This window comes from Callorhinchus milii, unplaced genomic scaffold, assembly GCF_018977255.1.
Source record: "Callorhinchus milii isolate IMCB2004 unplaced genomic scaffold, IMCB_Cmil_1.0 Scaffold14, whole genome shotgun sequence".
NCBI lineage: Eukaryota > Metazoa > Chordata > Chondrichthyes > Chimaeriformes > Callorhinchidae > Callorhinchus > Callorhinchus milii.
The window spans coordinates 5,302,016-5,318,724 of NW_024704755.1; the positions used below are offsets into that span (position 1 = coordinate 5,302,016).

The 16,709-nt window shown below is 40.2% G+C and overlaps 1 protein-coding gene across 3 annotated transcripts; it reads left to right on the plus strand.

Annotated features, from left to right (window-relative positions):
- Positions 1-589: 589 nt before the first annotated feature.
- Positions 590-16,435, plus strand: LOC103175987 (ataxin-1-like). 3 transcript variants are annotated; one of them, XM_007889313.2, is made up of 4 exons: positions 590-810; positions 5,795-5,888; positions 6,576-8,428; positions 9,046-16,435. In XM_007889313.2, exons 3-4 carry the CDS (start codon positions 6,683-6,685, stop codon positions 9,544-9,546), a joined length of 2,247 nt encoding a protein of 748 aa, XP_007887504.1. In that variant the 5' UTR covers positions 590-810; positions 5,795-5,888; positions 6,576-6,682; the 3' UTR covers positions 9,547-16,435. The 3 variants fall into 3 exon arrangements, with proteins under 3 accessions (XP_007887504.1, XP_007887503.1, XP_007887502.1); XM_007889312.2 differs by lacking the exon at positions 590-810 and adding an exon at positions 1,531-1,728 and having other exon boundaries at positions 5,792-5,888; XM_007889311.2 differs by lacking the exon at positions 590-810 and adding an exon at positions 1,531-1,728.
- The last annotated feature ends 274 nt before the right edge of the window (positions 16,436-16,709 follow it).

A 16,709-nucleotide genomic window follows, 5' to 3' on the forward strand; every position in this document is an offset into this window, starting at 1 on the left:
CCCCACCCCCCCCACTCCCCTCACCCCCCCCACTCCCCCCCACTCCCCTCACCCCCCCACTCCCCCCCTCCCCCCCCCCCCCACCCCCCCCCCCCCCCCCCCCCCCCCCCCCCCCCCCCCCCCCCACTCCCCTCACCCCCCCCCCCCCCCCCCCCACTCCCCCACCCCCCACTCCCACTCCCCCCACCCCCCCCACTCCCCTCCCCTCCCCCCCCCCACTCCCACTCACCACCCCACTCCCCTCACCCCCCCCACTCCCACTCACCCCCCCCCACTCCCCTCACCCCCACTCCCCTCACACTCTCCCACTCCCCTCACACCGCCCACCAAGCCCCTCCCCGACCCCCACCATCCCCCCACCAACACAATACCCCCATCTTATTGATAAGCTGCCAATTCACAACGATAACAATCCTCGCATTTGATATACCACCCTGTCACGCCGTCGAGACGACTCAAAACACCTTCCCACGACACTGTAAAGTGGCTCTGGACTGCGTGTTTCGCAAAGCGAAACGCGGCAGCCATTCCGCGCACGGAAACTTCCCAACGTGGGGCTTGAACCCACAAGTTTGCGACTCAAAAGGCGAGAGCGGGACCAACTGAGCCAGGCTAGCACAGAAAAAAGATTTTGCGATCGACTTTCTTTGTCTGTGATAGATGTCCGACACCAGCCTGCGATAAAACACCTGAAAACTTAAGAATATTCTCCGGCGGTTTTACATCATAGTTTTGCCGTATTTGTTGGAAGCCGTTGTCATAAGGCGGGCGCTCTGAGACGCTGCCTCGCGTAAAGGGCACCGTACAGATGTAAGTTTTTTTTTGAGGGGGCGGTGTGGGGGTTTTCAGCCGGGTGTCTGACATACACAGAGACCCATCAACACGTTCAAGAGTAAATGCAAGTTGTTGCTCAAAAAAAAGAATAATGATAAATCGGTCACTCAATCCCCAGCTGTTTGTGGGGACGCTGCTGTGCGCAATTGGCTGCCGCGTTTCGCCCACAACACGTACAGTCAATTCACTTCGGCGTATATGTCTGTGAAGCGCTTTGAGACGTCTCGACGACGTGGAGTCCTGTAGCTCAGTGGTTAGAGCGCTCGCTTTGCCAGCGAGAGACCCGAGTTCAATCCCCGGCAGGTCAGGGCCAAACCCTGGGCAAGTTTCCTTACTCCACAACACAGAGCCCTAATAACAATCCCTCCAAAAAACCCAAAACAATAATAAATTGGTCATTTTCAATCTACGACTGTTTGCGGGGACGCTGCTGTGGCCCGATCGGCCGCCGCGTTCGCCCACAAATATATACGCAGTCAATTCACTTTACAGTGTGTTCTGTGAAGCGCTTTGGGACGTCCTCCCGACGTGAAAAGCGCTATATCAAATGCAACGATTATTGTTATGATGATGATGATGATGTTGTTGTTGTTGCTATGCAGTCCTCCCACACTGGGGGTGGCGCTGCTGTTGGATCCTCGGGGCTGGGCGGCCCCTCCCCCCCCTCCCCACCCCACCCCTCCCCCGGGTGACGGGATCAGTGTGCGCCGCGGTGTCTGCAGCAAAGTTTTGGTGGTGTTGAGTTTCTGATTTTCACGGGAAAACTAAAACCCCCGGGAGTCACCCGGTGGGGGAGAGGGAGGAGAGAGAGAGAGAGAGAGAGGGGCGCGGGGGTCACGGGAAAGAGCCCGTGAATTCGTCGCAGCTGTCGCGGTCGCAGGATGAGACTCTCAGGTAAAGAGACAATTCGATGGGCAGTGAACCTGTTTTATTGGGAGATTTCCCCCCCTCACCCCCCCCCTAAAAAAAAAATCTGTGAGAAGAATCCGGTGGTGGGGGTGTTTTTTTTTGCTCCTGGGCCCTGTCAGTGCTGTAACTTCGAGGTTTGGGAATCACCTCCTGTTTATAGGTTTGAGAAGATGGAGTCTGCTCAGCACAGCAGCTTCCACAACAAACCTTGACCCTGTGCAATAGTGTTATTATATTATGCGTCACCTTTGGCTAAAAGTACAGTCCCATTGAATGGAGTATTTCCCCCCCCCCCCCCCCCCCCCCCTTCCCCCCCAAAAAAAGAATGGTGCAACCACTTCGAAGCATTTATGTTAGATCTTTTAACGACGATTGAGAGGGAGGGGCGGACACCCCTCATAGCTCATCGAGTTAAGGCAAAACATGATCTGTTGCTGCGTGACAAAGATCAGGGCAGACTCACGTCCCATCCCTGGTGGTGGTGGTGGTGGTTGTTGTTGTTGTTGGCTAATTTTAGCCAGCGGTTCAATCAAGGGAATAGAGGTGTTGCAAATGGCCTCTGTGTTCCTGGGCTACGCGGGGGAGTAAGTCTTGTCAGAATTCGCATTGGATGAAGATAAGGGTTGGTCTTGGTTGTGATGCACTCTGTGGTCAAATAGCGTGATGCTACTCCTTCTTTGAAGTCAAGAGGAAAAGAACTAATACCGACTAGAGAACTATCCTTGCATATGGCTCGCTGCGTTGGATGGGGTTTTAAAATTTATTAAGGTGCATTCTGTTTGTACAGTAGTATTAATGTGGCAGCAAAAACTGATCACAGCACTTGGTTGAATAGGAATGAACTCTTAACTGGAATAATGTTCTACAGGCTTCAGTCCTTGAGTACCATGGCCATGTGGACATTTCAATGCATAAACCTCAATACTGAGTGTTAACAGATACTGTATAACCCAGGAAAATCCTGTCTTTTGCCCAAAGTTAGGATCACTTTGCCCAAAGTTGGGGTCACAAAGCCAGGAGCAGAAGGCCCGGCTCAAATGTTGTGCTTTTTCCAGTTTCTTAGCCTTGGCATTCTTGAGACCAATCATGGCCTGTCAAATCCCTGTACTGATTGAGAATTAGATCCAGGATCATCTTGCTTTTGTATGAATTTTTACAACACCATGTAAGAATTCTGTCAATTAAAATATAACGTACCTTTTTAACAGAGACTAGGACTTGTGTTGCCTTGTAGGTATTCTGTTTTGCAACTGTGCAGTTTTGCCCACTTGTAATGTGATACAATTTGCTAAGTAGTGAATACATTATAATATAACAACAAATGCAATATATGTAAGATATACAGTACATGTAAAACTCCCCCAGGGTTATTGCAGTCTTTTATCATTTTTTGGTAGCTGTGAATATGTATATGAAATGTTAAAGCTCAAGAAAATCTTTGATAGAAGCAGCTTCACAGTGTGCCTGCAGCACAGGTCTCTGCAGACTGTCAGTGAGTCAGCTGCAGGTGTTGTCTGCATACATATTCTTAAGTGGTATGTTGTTGTCCACATATTCTTTTATGTACTTGTATTGGAGAAATTGGGTGGTCCAGTGCATCAACATTTTTTTTAAAAAAATTCTATAGAAAATCTCTCTGCTGGGTGCACAATGAAATAAATGTGGGCTACCACAAGCCAGTGCATAGTGTATGTCTACAGCACAAAATTGCTGGAAATTTGATGCAACAGGATAGTTTTACTTCCAGAGACTCTAATGTTCCATGGTTGAAGTGGGTTGAAGTAGTCCAGTATTCTGTTCTAGTTCGTATCTTGTTTGGTGCTTTATAGTAAAGCAGCTTATGACCGCTGTCCAAAGACACATCCTACTAGCCAACACATTAGTCTTAGTCCCATTCTTGTCAATGATTTGATGCCTGGTGTAAAATTCTAAAGAATTTCAAAATCAAGAATGAAATTTCCACACAACTTGCCTCCAAATGTGAGATCTACGAATTGCAGCTTTGCACAAACCTTTCATTTTCATTCTCTCCTGCATTGTAATCATTTTCAAATGTTCTGGCAAGAACTTCTATCCAAAGCACAATTGGAAAAAAATGCTCCATTCAGTATGATGGTGCCTGAGGCCAAGTCCCACTGCCAAGTTCTGTCAGCCACCTGGAAAATTTCACTTCTGCTTCATTGTTAGTATAATTACCAGGTTTCATATTATTATATCTGTTTAAATCAGTGAATTTCTAATGGAAACAAATTTTGCATTTGTTCGTTTGATATCTTTGTGTGACTTGAAAAGGTGATTTTTAGCACTTAATGTGACGGAAAGCTAGTTTAGCTGTGGAAAAGCTTGACTTGAATTTTACAAATCTTTTGGTACTTATCATTTGGAAATACTAAAGGCTGTGGGGATGAAAGATTAGGCAGAGGGGTGTCTGAGTGCTTCTGCTGAACAAATTCCATTGTTTCAATGATCTGGACTTAGTTAGGGAAGTGGAACAATTTGAGTTAATGTAGCAGTGAGATTGGGATTCAATTACTTGAGTAGAGTAGAGGGATTTATCCACTGCTTAACTGTTTCAGATTATCAAAGGAAGTAAGTGGAAAATAATTATTTGAGTGAAACATAATATTTTGCTGCAAATAAAAAAATTAAATGAAAACCAGCCCATATTGCTATATTTATAGTATTCATTTTTAGAAGTGTTATTGGTGAAAAATGTGTTGATCTCAAGTTGCTCATATTTTTAGCCACTTTAAACTATTTCATATGTGCAGGCTGTATGTACTGTATTGAGAAACTTCCCCTTTCACTGTCTTTCATGGTTGGAACAGTTCCTGTTAAATTTTATGGAAGTAAGCAAAAAAAGTTGACTATCTCGTGTCTGTGGCTGTATAACTCCGGTAATACAGCCAAAGATCTATGTAGGGACATAGATATTACCTTGCTATTTCTGAGGTTCGGTCATATGAAAAGGGCATTTTCATAGACCAAATGTAAATCACCATAAAAAGAATCTGCATGTTAGTATGCATTCATTTTGGTTTAACATTGATTCTAAGAACCACATATTACCATGCTTTTACTTGTTGTACCCTCTGAGATTTGCATGCTCGGCAGCCCAAGCTATTTCCCTGTATTGTATGAGGCTAGCCATCATAAGAGCACTGCAGCTAGTAATACACATCCCCTTCTGGCAAGAGCATGTTTAATGATTCTCACTATTTGTGCATTTCACGTATTCTGGATTGATTCCAAATTGAAGTCAATGTTAGCTTGGCTCCACTGCATCTTTGAAAAGACAGATTATTGATTTTGGAGTAAACTCAGCTAATTATCTTCTGTGCATTACATTGTTTGGGCTTCATTTTGGTTTGTCATGGAAACCTGTCTGTTTTGCATATCTGTGAAGGCCAAATGTAGCCCACTTTGTGGAGTCATACATTTATCATCGGCCAGGTCATTTCAGCCTCTGTTAAAGAGCAGTTGTTAATGTAAGGAATTTGAAAGTTATTAGCTCGGTGAATAGATACAGCATATAGTGGATACCGATGAGGACCACCCAGCCCACACTTAATAAGGTTGCTGTTTAGGGTGGCAGTGGGAACATTACTATTGAACCCAAGATGCCCTAAGGCAGAAAAGGTAATTTCCTTTGTTGTATTGTCAGTCCCTGTTATTTTGCTTGATTCCCCAGTTATAGAAAACAGAATAGGTGTGGTGCTGTCTCAGCCTCCATAAAGGAAGTAGAAATGCTCTGTTAAACCTACAGGTTCTATCGGTTGAATAAGGAACTTTCACCTCCACTGTATTTTTCTGAATTGCACAGACCTCTACGAAAGAGAAGTGAGGAAGCATACAATGTGTAAATTATTTCAGCCATTAATGGCCTAAACTATCCTGTTGAAAGTGCAATCAATGGACCTAAACTATCTGTCTTTATCTTTATAAATAAAATGAAATGTCGTTGCTGTGTGTTAAGATTGTATTAACCTGGAGGCATACTTATATTCCTGTGAACTGCCTGATGTGTCCAAAATCTGTTTTTCTTCAGCAGAAGTTGCCATTGTGGATGCTGCTTTAGTTCCTGTACTTGAAATGATTGGCATCATCCTGATGATTGACAGACTATGGGAGGTTTAACATGTGAGGTAATCTTTCTTTTAAATGCACAAAAACACTGGGTGACAAAAATTAAGTTAATCCATTTTGGCAGTCTCGGTAGTCCGCTTCCCGAACCAGACAAGTTAGCAATACTCCAGGGCCCTGCTGATGACAGACCAACCAGGCTGGCAGGACTGGGATGGGCAGACTAGTCACTGAGAGCAGAGCTTCCTCCCACTCATCTATTTACCGTGCAAATCAAAGATTCCATGCTCTATTTGTAAAGAGGAGGGAGTTTCTGGCCAGCAATCCTCCAATTAAAATTGGTTATTCATTCCATAATCGTTTGTGGGATATAGCTGCATGCAAATTAGCTGCCAAATTCACCCATAAAGTATAGAGTCACAGTATATCCCGTGAAGCACTTTGAGGCTTGAATACGTGATAGAATGTTATATAAAATGCAGGTTTATTGTTATTCTGGGAGCTCCAATGTTGACTTGCAGTGAACTCTTCTATGGTTGGGGGTTCAAAGTATATTGAAACAGTGTAGATCAATCTTTACTCTGAGCTCCATCTATCCGACAAAACATTTCCTATTCTCAGCACTGACACCCCTCACACTGAATAATGCAAAAAAAACAAGTACAGTATATGAGATCTATAATCTATTTACATTGTCTTTTAAGCTCTTCCCCTGTCAGTAAAATGTTTTTTCTTCCCTCAATTGACAGGGCATTGTCAGCAGGTGGTTTGAGGAGAGCTCTAGAATATCTTTGTCCTCCTGCTGGCACTCCTTAGTGATAATTACAGAGAAAAAGGTAACTCCCCAGAGAACAATATGAAACCTACTTATGAGAGAAACCAAGAATGCCTGCCACCAAAGAAACGCGAACTACTACAGAATAACACTGGAGGTGAGGAGATCCTGAAGAATAATAGCCTGCCGGCCAACAGCACCACTGTAAGTGATGCAGCAGATTGGACAGGAAGTGCTGCTGGAGAGAACCAAGTAATGTTAAGGTATGGAGTTGCAGCTGATAATGGGGAAAGCTCACCAGGCGTTGCTGTGGATCAGTATGGCATGATGTACAAACTGGCTGTGCCTTCTGCAAGTTATTCACTGAGTGCTCAACCCTCATTGGTGAATGTGGGGCACCTTTCACCGGCATACAGTGTTGCATCTCCTCTTCTCCAGCACCATGGCGTTCCATATGCTCCTATTCATTATACCCAAATACCCCACACTTCACTGCAATTTGTAGGAGCTCCATACACAGTACCATATGTCTCTCATGGGATTGTCCCAAATCCTCTCATTACTCCTGGCATGGGCATCCCGACTTCTCATCTTTCCCATCTTGTTCCATATCCTTCCGTTATAGCTGAGGGTACCCCTCCGCCTCAGTCAGCATCTCCTGCACAGGCCTACAGCAAAGCCACTGGATCTCCCATACACAGTTTTACACCGCAAGCACAATTGTCTCATCTAACCACAGCCGATCTCCCGCAAGGCATGACCCATGGCAGGGTTCCAGTCCATTTTCATCCCTCGCTACTAACACCATCATACGCAGCCTTTGCCACAGCCATGCCAAGTCAAGATATCTGTACCGAAAACCGGTATAGTCACCAAGTGGTAAAGGACAGAGAAACTACAGAAGTCTCATCAAACCGAGGCAAAAGGGTTTCTGATTATCAACATCTGGAGAGACGGCCACAAGAAAGGTTCATAGAGCTCCAACATGTTGGCATCAGAAAAGAAATCCATCCTTCTGCCTCATCAATGGAATGCCTAAGAGGTAGCCCACATTTTTCTGGTCACAGGGAGCCAAGGAACGAGACTGTTTCTCCAGCCCAACGGAGCACACCAGATACAGACCTAGAAGTCCAACAAGTGGTTGGGAATTTGGGTGAAGGATCGCAGGGTCCTCTAGACAACAGAAAAGAAGTCTTAAGTAATGTGAAAATCTTACACAATTCTTTCAAAAGCCAAGAACAGATAAGATACCACTCACAAATCATTCCAGGTAAGACCATTACAGAATTCTCTTCTAATGAGCAATTACCACGGTCTGTGTATTTGCCTACTCAGCAGCACGTTGCATCAGGACTTAACAAGCAACAGGTAGATGGCCAACATGGACGTTTGCATAAAACAGTGGTATTAGCCAATGGGCAGCCAGTGTTGATGCCTGTTGATGCTCCTGTTCTTGAGGATGGTTCAGTGGTTAACAATGTTGCCATAACTACAGAAACCACAGGTCAAAAGCATCTTGACGTGCAAGCAAGAACTTGTCCAGTGGTTCCACTTCAAACATCACATCCCACAGTACCACTCCTCCAATCTGTTTTGATCCAGCAGTCGCCTGTTCACATCCCATCACACTTTATGAAAGGTGCCATCATCCAATTAGCGAATGGAGAGCTGAAACGTGTAGAAGACCTGCAGGCGCAGGACTTTGTGCGTAGTGCAGAGATCAGTGGTGGTTTAAAGATTGACTCCAGTACTTTGGTTGACATTGTTGAAAGCCAGCGTCCTGGCTACTTTACCCTCCATTTCTCTGTTGGAGAACCTCAAACCAAGGTAAGTCTGCAGTATGATAAAGATTATCTTCTTGATGAAAAACATTGAACAGCTCAAGGTCAATGATTGTGTCCACGTTTGCTCGTGTCCATCTGTATATTTTTGATACAGATATTTGTTGTGGGTACCCTTATAGATTTGGTGATTATATGGCACCCAGCCATTTGCTGGTTTAAACTTGTTATGGGAACCTGCAGCCAGACTTGTGAAGGGAATCTTTGTAATAGGAAGAACCTGTTGAAAATATAAACAAAATAGTCGGTGGGTACAGAATCTGAAACCTATTGTATTCTCTTACAGGAAAATGCATATTTCCTCTTGTCGCTGAAAAAACAATCCCCAAACATTTCCACAGTGTATTGAGAAATAGAATACTTGGAAAGACTTGGTGCCTTGTACTGTCTTTTTAGAGAAGTTAACTCATTGTAGAATTGGGGGGCGGTGGGAGGTGGATTACAGCCATTAGTTGGATGGATTAAAATTTGGGTGGTTCATACGGGAAATACTTAATGAGCTTTATTAATATAGGAATGCAAATCGAGTATTGCTGTGTTATTGGGAGTGTTAATGTATATGTGACATTGAGACATTTGGTGATTTTTTTTCCTGTGTTATAGGTGAGTGTGGAAGTCTCTTCAGAGCATCCATTCTTTGTGTTTAGCCAGGGCTGGTCTTCTTGTAACCCGGAGCGCACTGCACAGCTCTTTGGACTTCCGTGTCAAAGACTAACAGTGGGTAATGTCTGCATATCACTCAGCATGCAAACCTCTGGTAGGAGATCCACCCAGCAAGCATCGCCTCCACTCAATGCTGTTGCAGCTCATGACTTGAGGACTGTTGGAATGTCTGAAGCCAATTTAGCTCCTTCAGTAATCTCACTGCATACAGACAGAATATCTGAGACTAGAAGTCAGCCAAAGGACTCCGCAGTGCAGCATTTGCACACAGACTCTGAAAGTTCACATATTTCCGGCCACCCAAATTATCATCCTCGGTGGTCAGCATCGGCTTTCCAAAGAGATGGTTTTCAGTCAGAGGAACCCAGAACATCACGGCCGTCATTCATACCACAGGAAGTCAAACTCTCAATTGAGGGACGATCAAATGCTGGGAAATGAATGCTGGAACACTGAGCGGGAGGAGGGGAGGGGGAAGAGTATAAATTGAGACATTTTTCATATGTCCTTGGTCAACCTTCTATTAATTCTCTTAAATAATGTATTGAAATGTGCTTTTGATAACATTCGCAAAGCATTTGCATCATACAAGGAATTAGATCTGTCATTAACAATAAATGGGAACATACAAGAGATTTTTTTGTAATGTAAAGTAACTGAGGATCTTAATAACAGATCCGGGCGAATACTTCAAAAGCGTTGCAGCATTACGAAGTTCTCATCAAAAAACATAAGAATTTTAGGAACAGGAAAGTACTCTTAGGTTAATTGAGCTCATTCCATTGTTGATTCTCAATACAACCTATCTGCCCTCTCAGAAAATGCCTCAATCCTCCTCTCTCCAGTCATGCATTTGGTTTCTTCCTACTGCTCACCTCCATACCTTATCAAAGGTAATATCCTTCCTGTTATTTAGGTGATCAGAACTGCATACAGTACACCAGATGAGGTCTGACCAACACTATATAACAAGTTCACTTTGTTTGATTTGCACTCTATCCCTCTTTTAATCCTTTTAATGCAATCCATTACCTTATTTGCCATTTTTATTGGAGCCAAACACTGGACTGACAGTTTTATAGACTTGTCCACAATATCCTAATCAGCACACTGCATAGTTGCACCATTTAACACATATTACCTCTTTTTGTTGCTTATACTTTATCTGCCACCTCACTTTCTAAAAGATCCAAATCATTCTGAATCTGGTTGCATAGTCCCTTGTTATTTTGGTTAAAACTGCAGGTGCCTAATCGTTTGTGATTTTTAGTTTAATTCCAGAATTTCTGTTAGGTTTCAAGTGAAATTCAGTGTGACTTGACTGTTATTATTGATATGAGACAATTAAAAAAAACTTGCTGTTGAGAACAAGGGGCAAAATTTTATATATTGTGAATTGTAAATATCCTGAGGTCAGTGATTGTGTTACCATTCGACAAAACAGATTTTACTCCATCCTAAATATTCCTTCAAGAAAATTATCTTTGAGAAATTTTAGGGTGGACATTTATTTATTCATTGTAAGGAGGACTTCATTTAATAAGGCACCAAAGACAGCCTTATTACTTAACCTACTGGATCTATTTGAAATGAAGCAGAGCAAATTGTGTTCTTCAATTCAGTCTTGACAGTTTGTGTGGGTGTAAAAGTATATTTGACTTTTGGAAATGTTTTGCTGAGATATCTAGTGGATCTGAATGTCCATATGTACTTTTTAAATTTTCACAGAAATTGAGTCAGAATATTATGGGGGTACCCGTTCCATGCCTAATGTTAATTTCGCTGTCTGCTCAGAATTTATTCCCAGAAAGAACTCATCTAACGCTAAATAAACTGAGTATAGTAGACTTGAGTGCCTGAAAAACTGATACAAGCTCCATTTCTGAATAATGTATAATACATAGATACTTCTTGTTTACATCAACAGGACATTGAGCTGTGTACCTGGAATTAAGTTTCTATGACTTAATGATGTATTACCTTGCAATTTCCTTACCCATGGCTAAATTTTTCAAGATTTTTCTTCCATTTGAATTAATGCAAAGGATTATGATGGTATTTTAACTTTAAAAAGTAAGCAGCTTCCTTTCTCAAATTGTAGACATTTTACTTTGTAACATTCAAACAATGAACTAGGATGGAATCCTTGTTAGTTGCAGCAATTGAAAGATTGTTTTTGTGATATAAATTAATCTGATTCACAGGTTAAGCAGTCCAACAAAAGATGATAGTATTTTATTTTGTATTCGGGAGTGATCTGAAATTTCATTTGCTGAATTATGCTACGCTGTGCCGTGTTTGAGATGAACCACAAACTGGTCTTGTGTCATGTTAGACATTGAAGCATCATGTGGCTTAGGCAAGAACTTTCAAATATATCTAAAAAGTCCATCTTGTAGTTATGCTCGAATGCAACTTTTCAACTCTCTCAGAATTTCACTTCACGGCAAACTTCTCCTTTAATGTTTAGAATCTGCCAGAGGTGCAACAGTGAGTTGTTTGATTCAGTTGTTGTAACCAAATTGTTGTTATTGGCCGGCATATTAATGGGTAAAAGTAAGTAGAATTGTACATGGAAAAGGGATTAATAGAATGAAGGATTTTTGTGTGTTGAGAGATTCATATATTTGAGTTCAGCTGGTGAAATCCTTTTTTGCTTTTTGATCCGATCGATGTCTGTAGTTGATACTGGATAGTCAAGAGATAGTTCTTCCTTTTTCTAAAGACAGGTAAACTAAATTGTATCACATTTACTCCGAGCTTACTGCTCCTCTTGCTGTCCTTTCAGTGGCGTACTTTGCTTGTATCTGTCAAAAGGTAGTGCTTCATTTGTGTTCCTCTTACGTCACAGTTTTGATAATTTCATACATTTATTTGCTGCGGGTTGGAAATAACTCAGCCCAGTTTTATCCAAGTGTTGTGCTTATGTATGTTATTGTTTCTGACACTTCCATCTATAGCTTACTGTCATCCTTGCAGTAAAGAAAGCAAAAAGGTGCAATAGGTAGATGGACGTGGACAGATCTTTTTTTCAAACCATGAAGGGAACTGAAATTAATGAAAAATTTAAAACGAGAGGGAAGTTTAGATTAATTTACTTCAAAAAAACAATTGTGTGCACTACTAGAAATTCTGGTTTTATTCTTCTGGCGATTGGTTCCCCAGAAAAACATTTGGCTAATCAAGTCACATTTGTATTTAATAGTGATGTGAAAAGGATATTAGAACTAGTACCAAAATGCTTTCTTGAGTTTAGCTTGGTATATATTATATTTTATGTTAAACTTTTTGTCACTGGCACTTTTACATGACTATAGTGCTGATGATGCCATTTGTGTCCTTCCCAAGCAGGCTAGTTAAACTGACTGGAAAACCCAATATACTTCTGGTATTGCTGTTCATCCCTTAGTGGTATTTTTGTCTGGCATGCATTGAGCTTGTATTTATGCACTTTGACAGTTTTAAGTTCATTTTCCATGAGCTTAATTTAAGAAAGCAAAATGACATTATCAACTTGCACTGTCTTACAAATTATTTGCCCCTAATTTTCATGCGAGGGAAGTTTTACTGTTTTATTCAAAATGCCATACAAAACAGAGGTTTTTATGATATCTACATTGAGAAACCTTTGCACATTGTTTCATGTTTAGCTGATTTAAAAAATTGTAAAAAGCATGGTACCCTTGAACAGTCTTGTCATGTACTGGACATGATGAGAGAATCACCGGGGACCACATATTTAAACATTGATACACACGGTTGTGAAATCTATTTGACTTTTTGCACAACTTCTTGGGTATACTGAAGCTCAGTCAGTATTTTTTTTAAAAAATGTTGCACCCTCTGATAAAGTGAGAATTGTTTTCTCTGTATCGCTGGTTAGACTGCAATTTAGCACAGCCTTAAGCCATGAGTATTTTAACAATTTTATGTTTATACAAAAGCATTATGTAAAAGGTGGTGATGTTTAAAGATTAAAAGAAACTCCACTAAGCCTTGGCATACTTACTAGCACACTGCCTATTTGTTGTTCTCTACTTTGCTGATTTAGTGTTGACATAAATCTTGCTCCTTTAAAATATTCTTTGAGAATCCAAATATCCAGGCTACTTTTGTGAGCATTTTATCCTTGACATATCACTGGAACTTCATGGCTGCCCATCTGTCTCAAACCATGTTTAGGATTTATATGGGAATCGCACATGCCAAAAAACGACAATGGGGAAAGAAATAAAAGGGATGTGTAAAAATTCAGGAATTATACCAAACCGGATTCAAAAAGTTGAAAGCTTTTCTTCTGGCCCTAGTAAGGTTAAATTTCTAATTGAATAAAATTCCATAGAATAAAGCGCAAATTGGTTCAAAATTGTTGAGCTGCAACAAAAATGCCTGAAACTGGACTCAAAACTATACCTTTTATATTCTTCACAGAATTAAAACAAGCATGAATATTTTTTAATTTAGAAGCTGTATCAGACTTTACTGATTACAGTGTGGACTAACTAATTTGACTATTAAAGCAAGTCTTTATTGGGCTAAGATCACCGGCTAAGGTTTCATACCAACGTTTCACTACAGAATTTGTTGTATTGTTATGTATTTCACTTTATACAGCAATTTACACCATGTTAAAATTTCTGCTTTCTAGATTTTATGCCTTTTGATCCTCCCCAAGTAAGTTATGCATTCTAATCAAAACTTTAGGGTATTGTAATTTATTTTGCTATTTATTGCATGGAGTGATACAATATTTGTACAGGAGTATTTAGCATGCTATTGCATCTACATTTTAAGAGCACTGAACAGATGCACAGCAAGTTCTGGTATATTCGAAGAAAAGCAATCTGAATTAGCAAAAATGCTAATTGAAGAGTAAATGCCAAGTCTTGACCTGCTTAGTAACATTCTCTGTCAGTTGCGTAATGTACTTTAAGCAACTTTTAACATGCTAGACCTATATATTAGTGCTACATAAAAATTTTATACATTCAATTTTTTTTCAGACTACTTGGTAACAGTAAGTGGAGAATCTTGTTACAACATTCCTTTCGATATCTGACAGTACTTTTAATATTTACATTTAATGTGACTGTATCTTTTTTGTACAATGTAACAAGGCTGGATTTCAAATATAACAATTCTGTCATGTTTTGTGACATTTGCAGTCAATTCCATGTGGAATAAAATCATATTAAAATATTCAAACATATTTACATAGTGTATAGCTGTACCATCAGAAAGTTTACAAATGTGTAAATTTCTGATGGTTTCTGTATTTGACACCATCTCCTGACCTTTTAGTCCTGTTGCCTAATTGATATTTGCTGAGCAACAAATTAAGTGAATTTCCTTTCAGAAATGAGCTAAGGTTTTGCTGATATATCTTGTCAAAATCTCAATGTTCATAGAGCATAAAGGTAACACAAATTATTGTTGTATTTACTTCAAATTTCTTGGAACGATTAAATCTATCAAAAGAGATCAGCACAAGATTTAATTATAGTATTTTTAAATTGCGTAGCCCAACAGAAGGGAAACTGTCTTTTCAATTGTCCATAAATAAGTTAATGTCTAAAGTTTAGCTTTCAATCGATGGAGTTTGAGTAGAGAATCTTATTACAGCATTCAGCTGACAATCAATGTTTACTATCGCACGACGTCAAAGGTAATGGTGGGATGGAGGTGATACTGTTCCAACAATGTTTTGAGACAACAATAGTGGATTTGCTCAATCCTAGCCACAGTGCATTAATCTTTCAGTAGATTTGACAGCATTCACAACTACAGACTATGTAGCACATGTATTGGTAAACAAACCTGTATTCTGCCCCATATCTAGATTGTTCAAATGATCAAGCATCAGTAATTACCTCTTTCCTTGAAACCAAGTTCAAAAACAGCTCAAGGAAAGGAGACTTGAGATTTCTTCTTCCAAGCAGTTGCTGACCCTTTGAGAACTGAATTTCCTGTACAACTTTTGGGTGTACATGTTTACAAAATCAGTCATTTGTAATGTTTAATTAATCATGTTCAGTGTTCTTGAGCAAAATAGTTATTTTTCTGTGCTGCAGAGAATTTGAGTTAAAAGATCCACCACATAATCCACAGTAAAAAATGTATTCAGATAACAAAATTGACTTTTCATGTTGAATTCAGCATCAGCGATAGCATTGATAGAATATTATTACTAAGTCAGTCTATGAAAGCACAATGTTAACCACCCTCTTGGCAACTCACTTGAAAGTGTGGTGGAGCCAGGATTTCTCATCTCTATTCACAAGTGCACTGCTTCACTACACAATATAATCACTTTGCAAACAGGCATAACATCTTCTTTAGCTTGTAAATTTTTTCACGACATGATAGATGACCGTCCATTTGGTGAATCAAAAGCGCCTTCATCATCGTGAGTTGGATTTGATCAGTAACTGCTATTAGTAACAGTTACTAATTACGGGAATTGTAGAATGCACTTCAACTTGATAGATTGATAAATCCTTGCAGACAGAATGCACGAGTTTGAGTGGATGCAGTTTATGAATCAACATACAGTACTGGATTTTAGTGGCCATAATTACAGGAAACCCCTGATAACTCGACCCTGGCTTAACTTGTCCCTACCGCTTAAGTCATCATGCTGTTATTATCCCGGTGGCATTTATTTATATATTTTATACGTATGCCTAACTAGCTGCTCTGAATAACTCGTCACTGAGCCCTTATCCCTTGGAGCGACGAGTTATCAGGAGTTTACTGTACTCATTCCAAAGCCCATATTAGCGAACGTTTTTTGCTGACATAAATTGGTAATTCATTGGGAAAGTTTCTCCTGGCTATGAAGTATTTTGTGTATGGAAAGAAAAAATATTGATTAAAAAAAATGGTTTAGTAGTCCTGGCATGAACAAATGATTGGTGGCTTTAACTACGAGTCTTAATATTATGTGCAGGCTGGCCATTTCAAAATCTTTGAATAGGCAACTTCGTAGGCATGATCTCGAGTCTTGGGATTGGTATATACTGCATCAGCTAAAAAGGTATTGGTCACGTTCTAACTTAGAATCGCTGCATTCCTACCCAAATCTTCAAAGCATTAATCTATATTTTGTTGTGTTTTGTAACCTTTTTAAAAAAAATACAAAAAAAACCCAAAAAGTTTAGATTTGTATATTTGTATTTTTGTGGACTTTTATGCTGTCTAATGTTAATTTTGTGTACCGGCAAAAGAAAAAAAATGTATTTTTATTGTCAAGCCTAACATTCTTATGTATTATTGCATTAATTTGTTGGTATGTAAACACTGCATAATATAAACTCTACATTTTACTATGGTCTCAGAGTAATTATTGAGTGGACTCATTAACTACAGCTTTTGTAATTTTCTTAGTGAGATTCACCAATGTAACTTATGTAGCTTTGTACCATCTAATGCTTTCCTGTTTCACTACGTAGCTTTGCACCTATTGTTTCACTGCTCACCTGGTTGATAGATTTTTATCTAATAAATTGTACCGGTACTGTATTTAGAATGGACTGATGAGCAGCGATCAGAACAATCGAGATAGCATATGACAGGAAGATTCAACTGTTACTGTGGTACATCTT

Coding starts and splice junctions, on each gene's coding strand:
- LOC103175987 (XM_007889313.2), top strand. CDS start 6,683: ATGAAACCTACTTATGAGAGAAACCAAGAATGCCTGCCACCAAAGAAA. Junction 8,429..9,045: donor TTGGAGAACCTCAAACCAAG/GTAAGTCTGCAG, acceptor CCTGTGTTATAG/GTGAGTGTGGAAGTCTCTTC.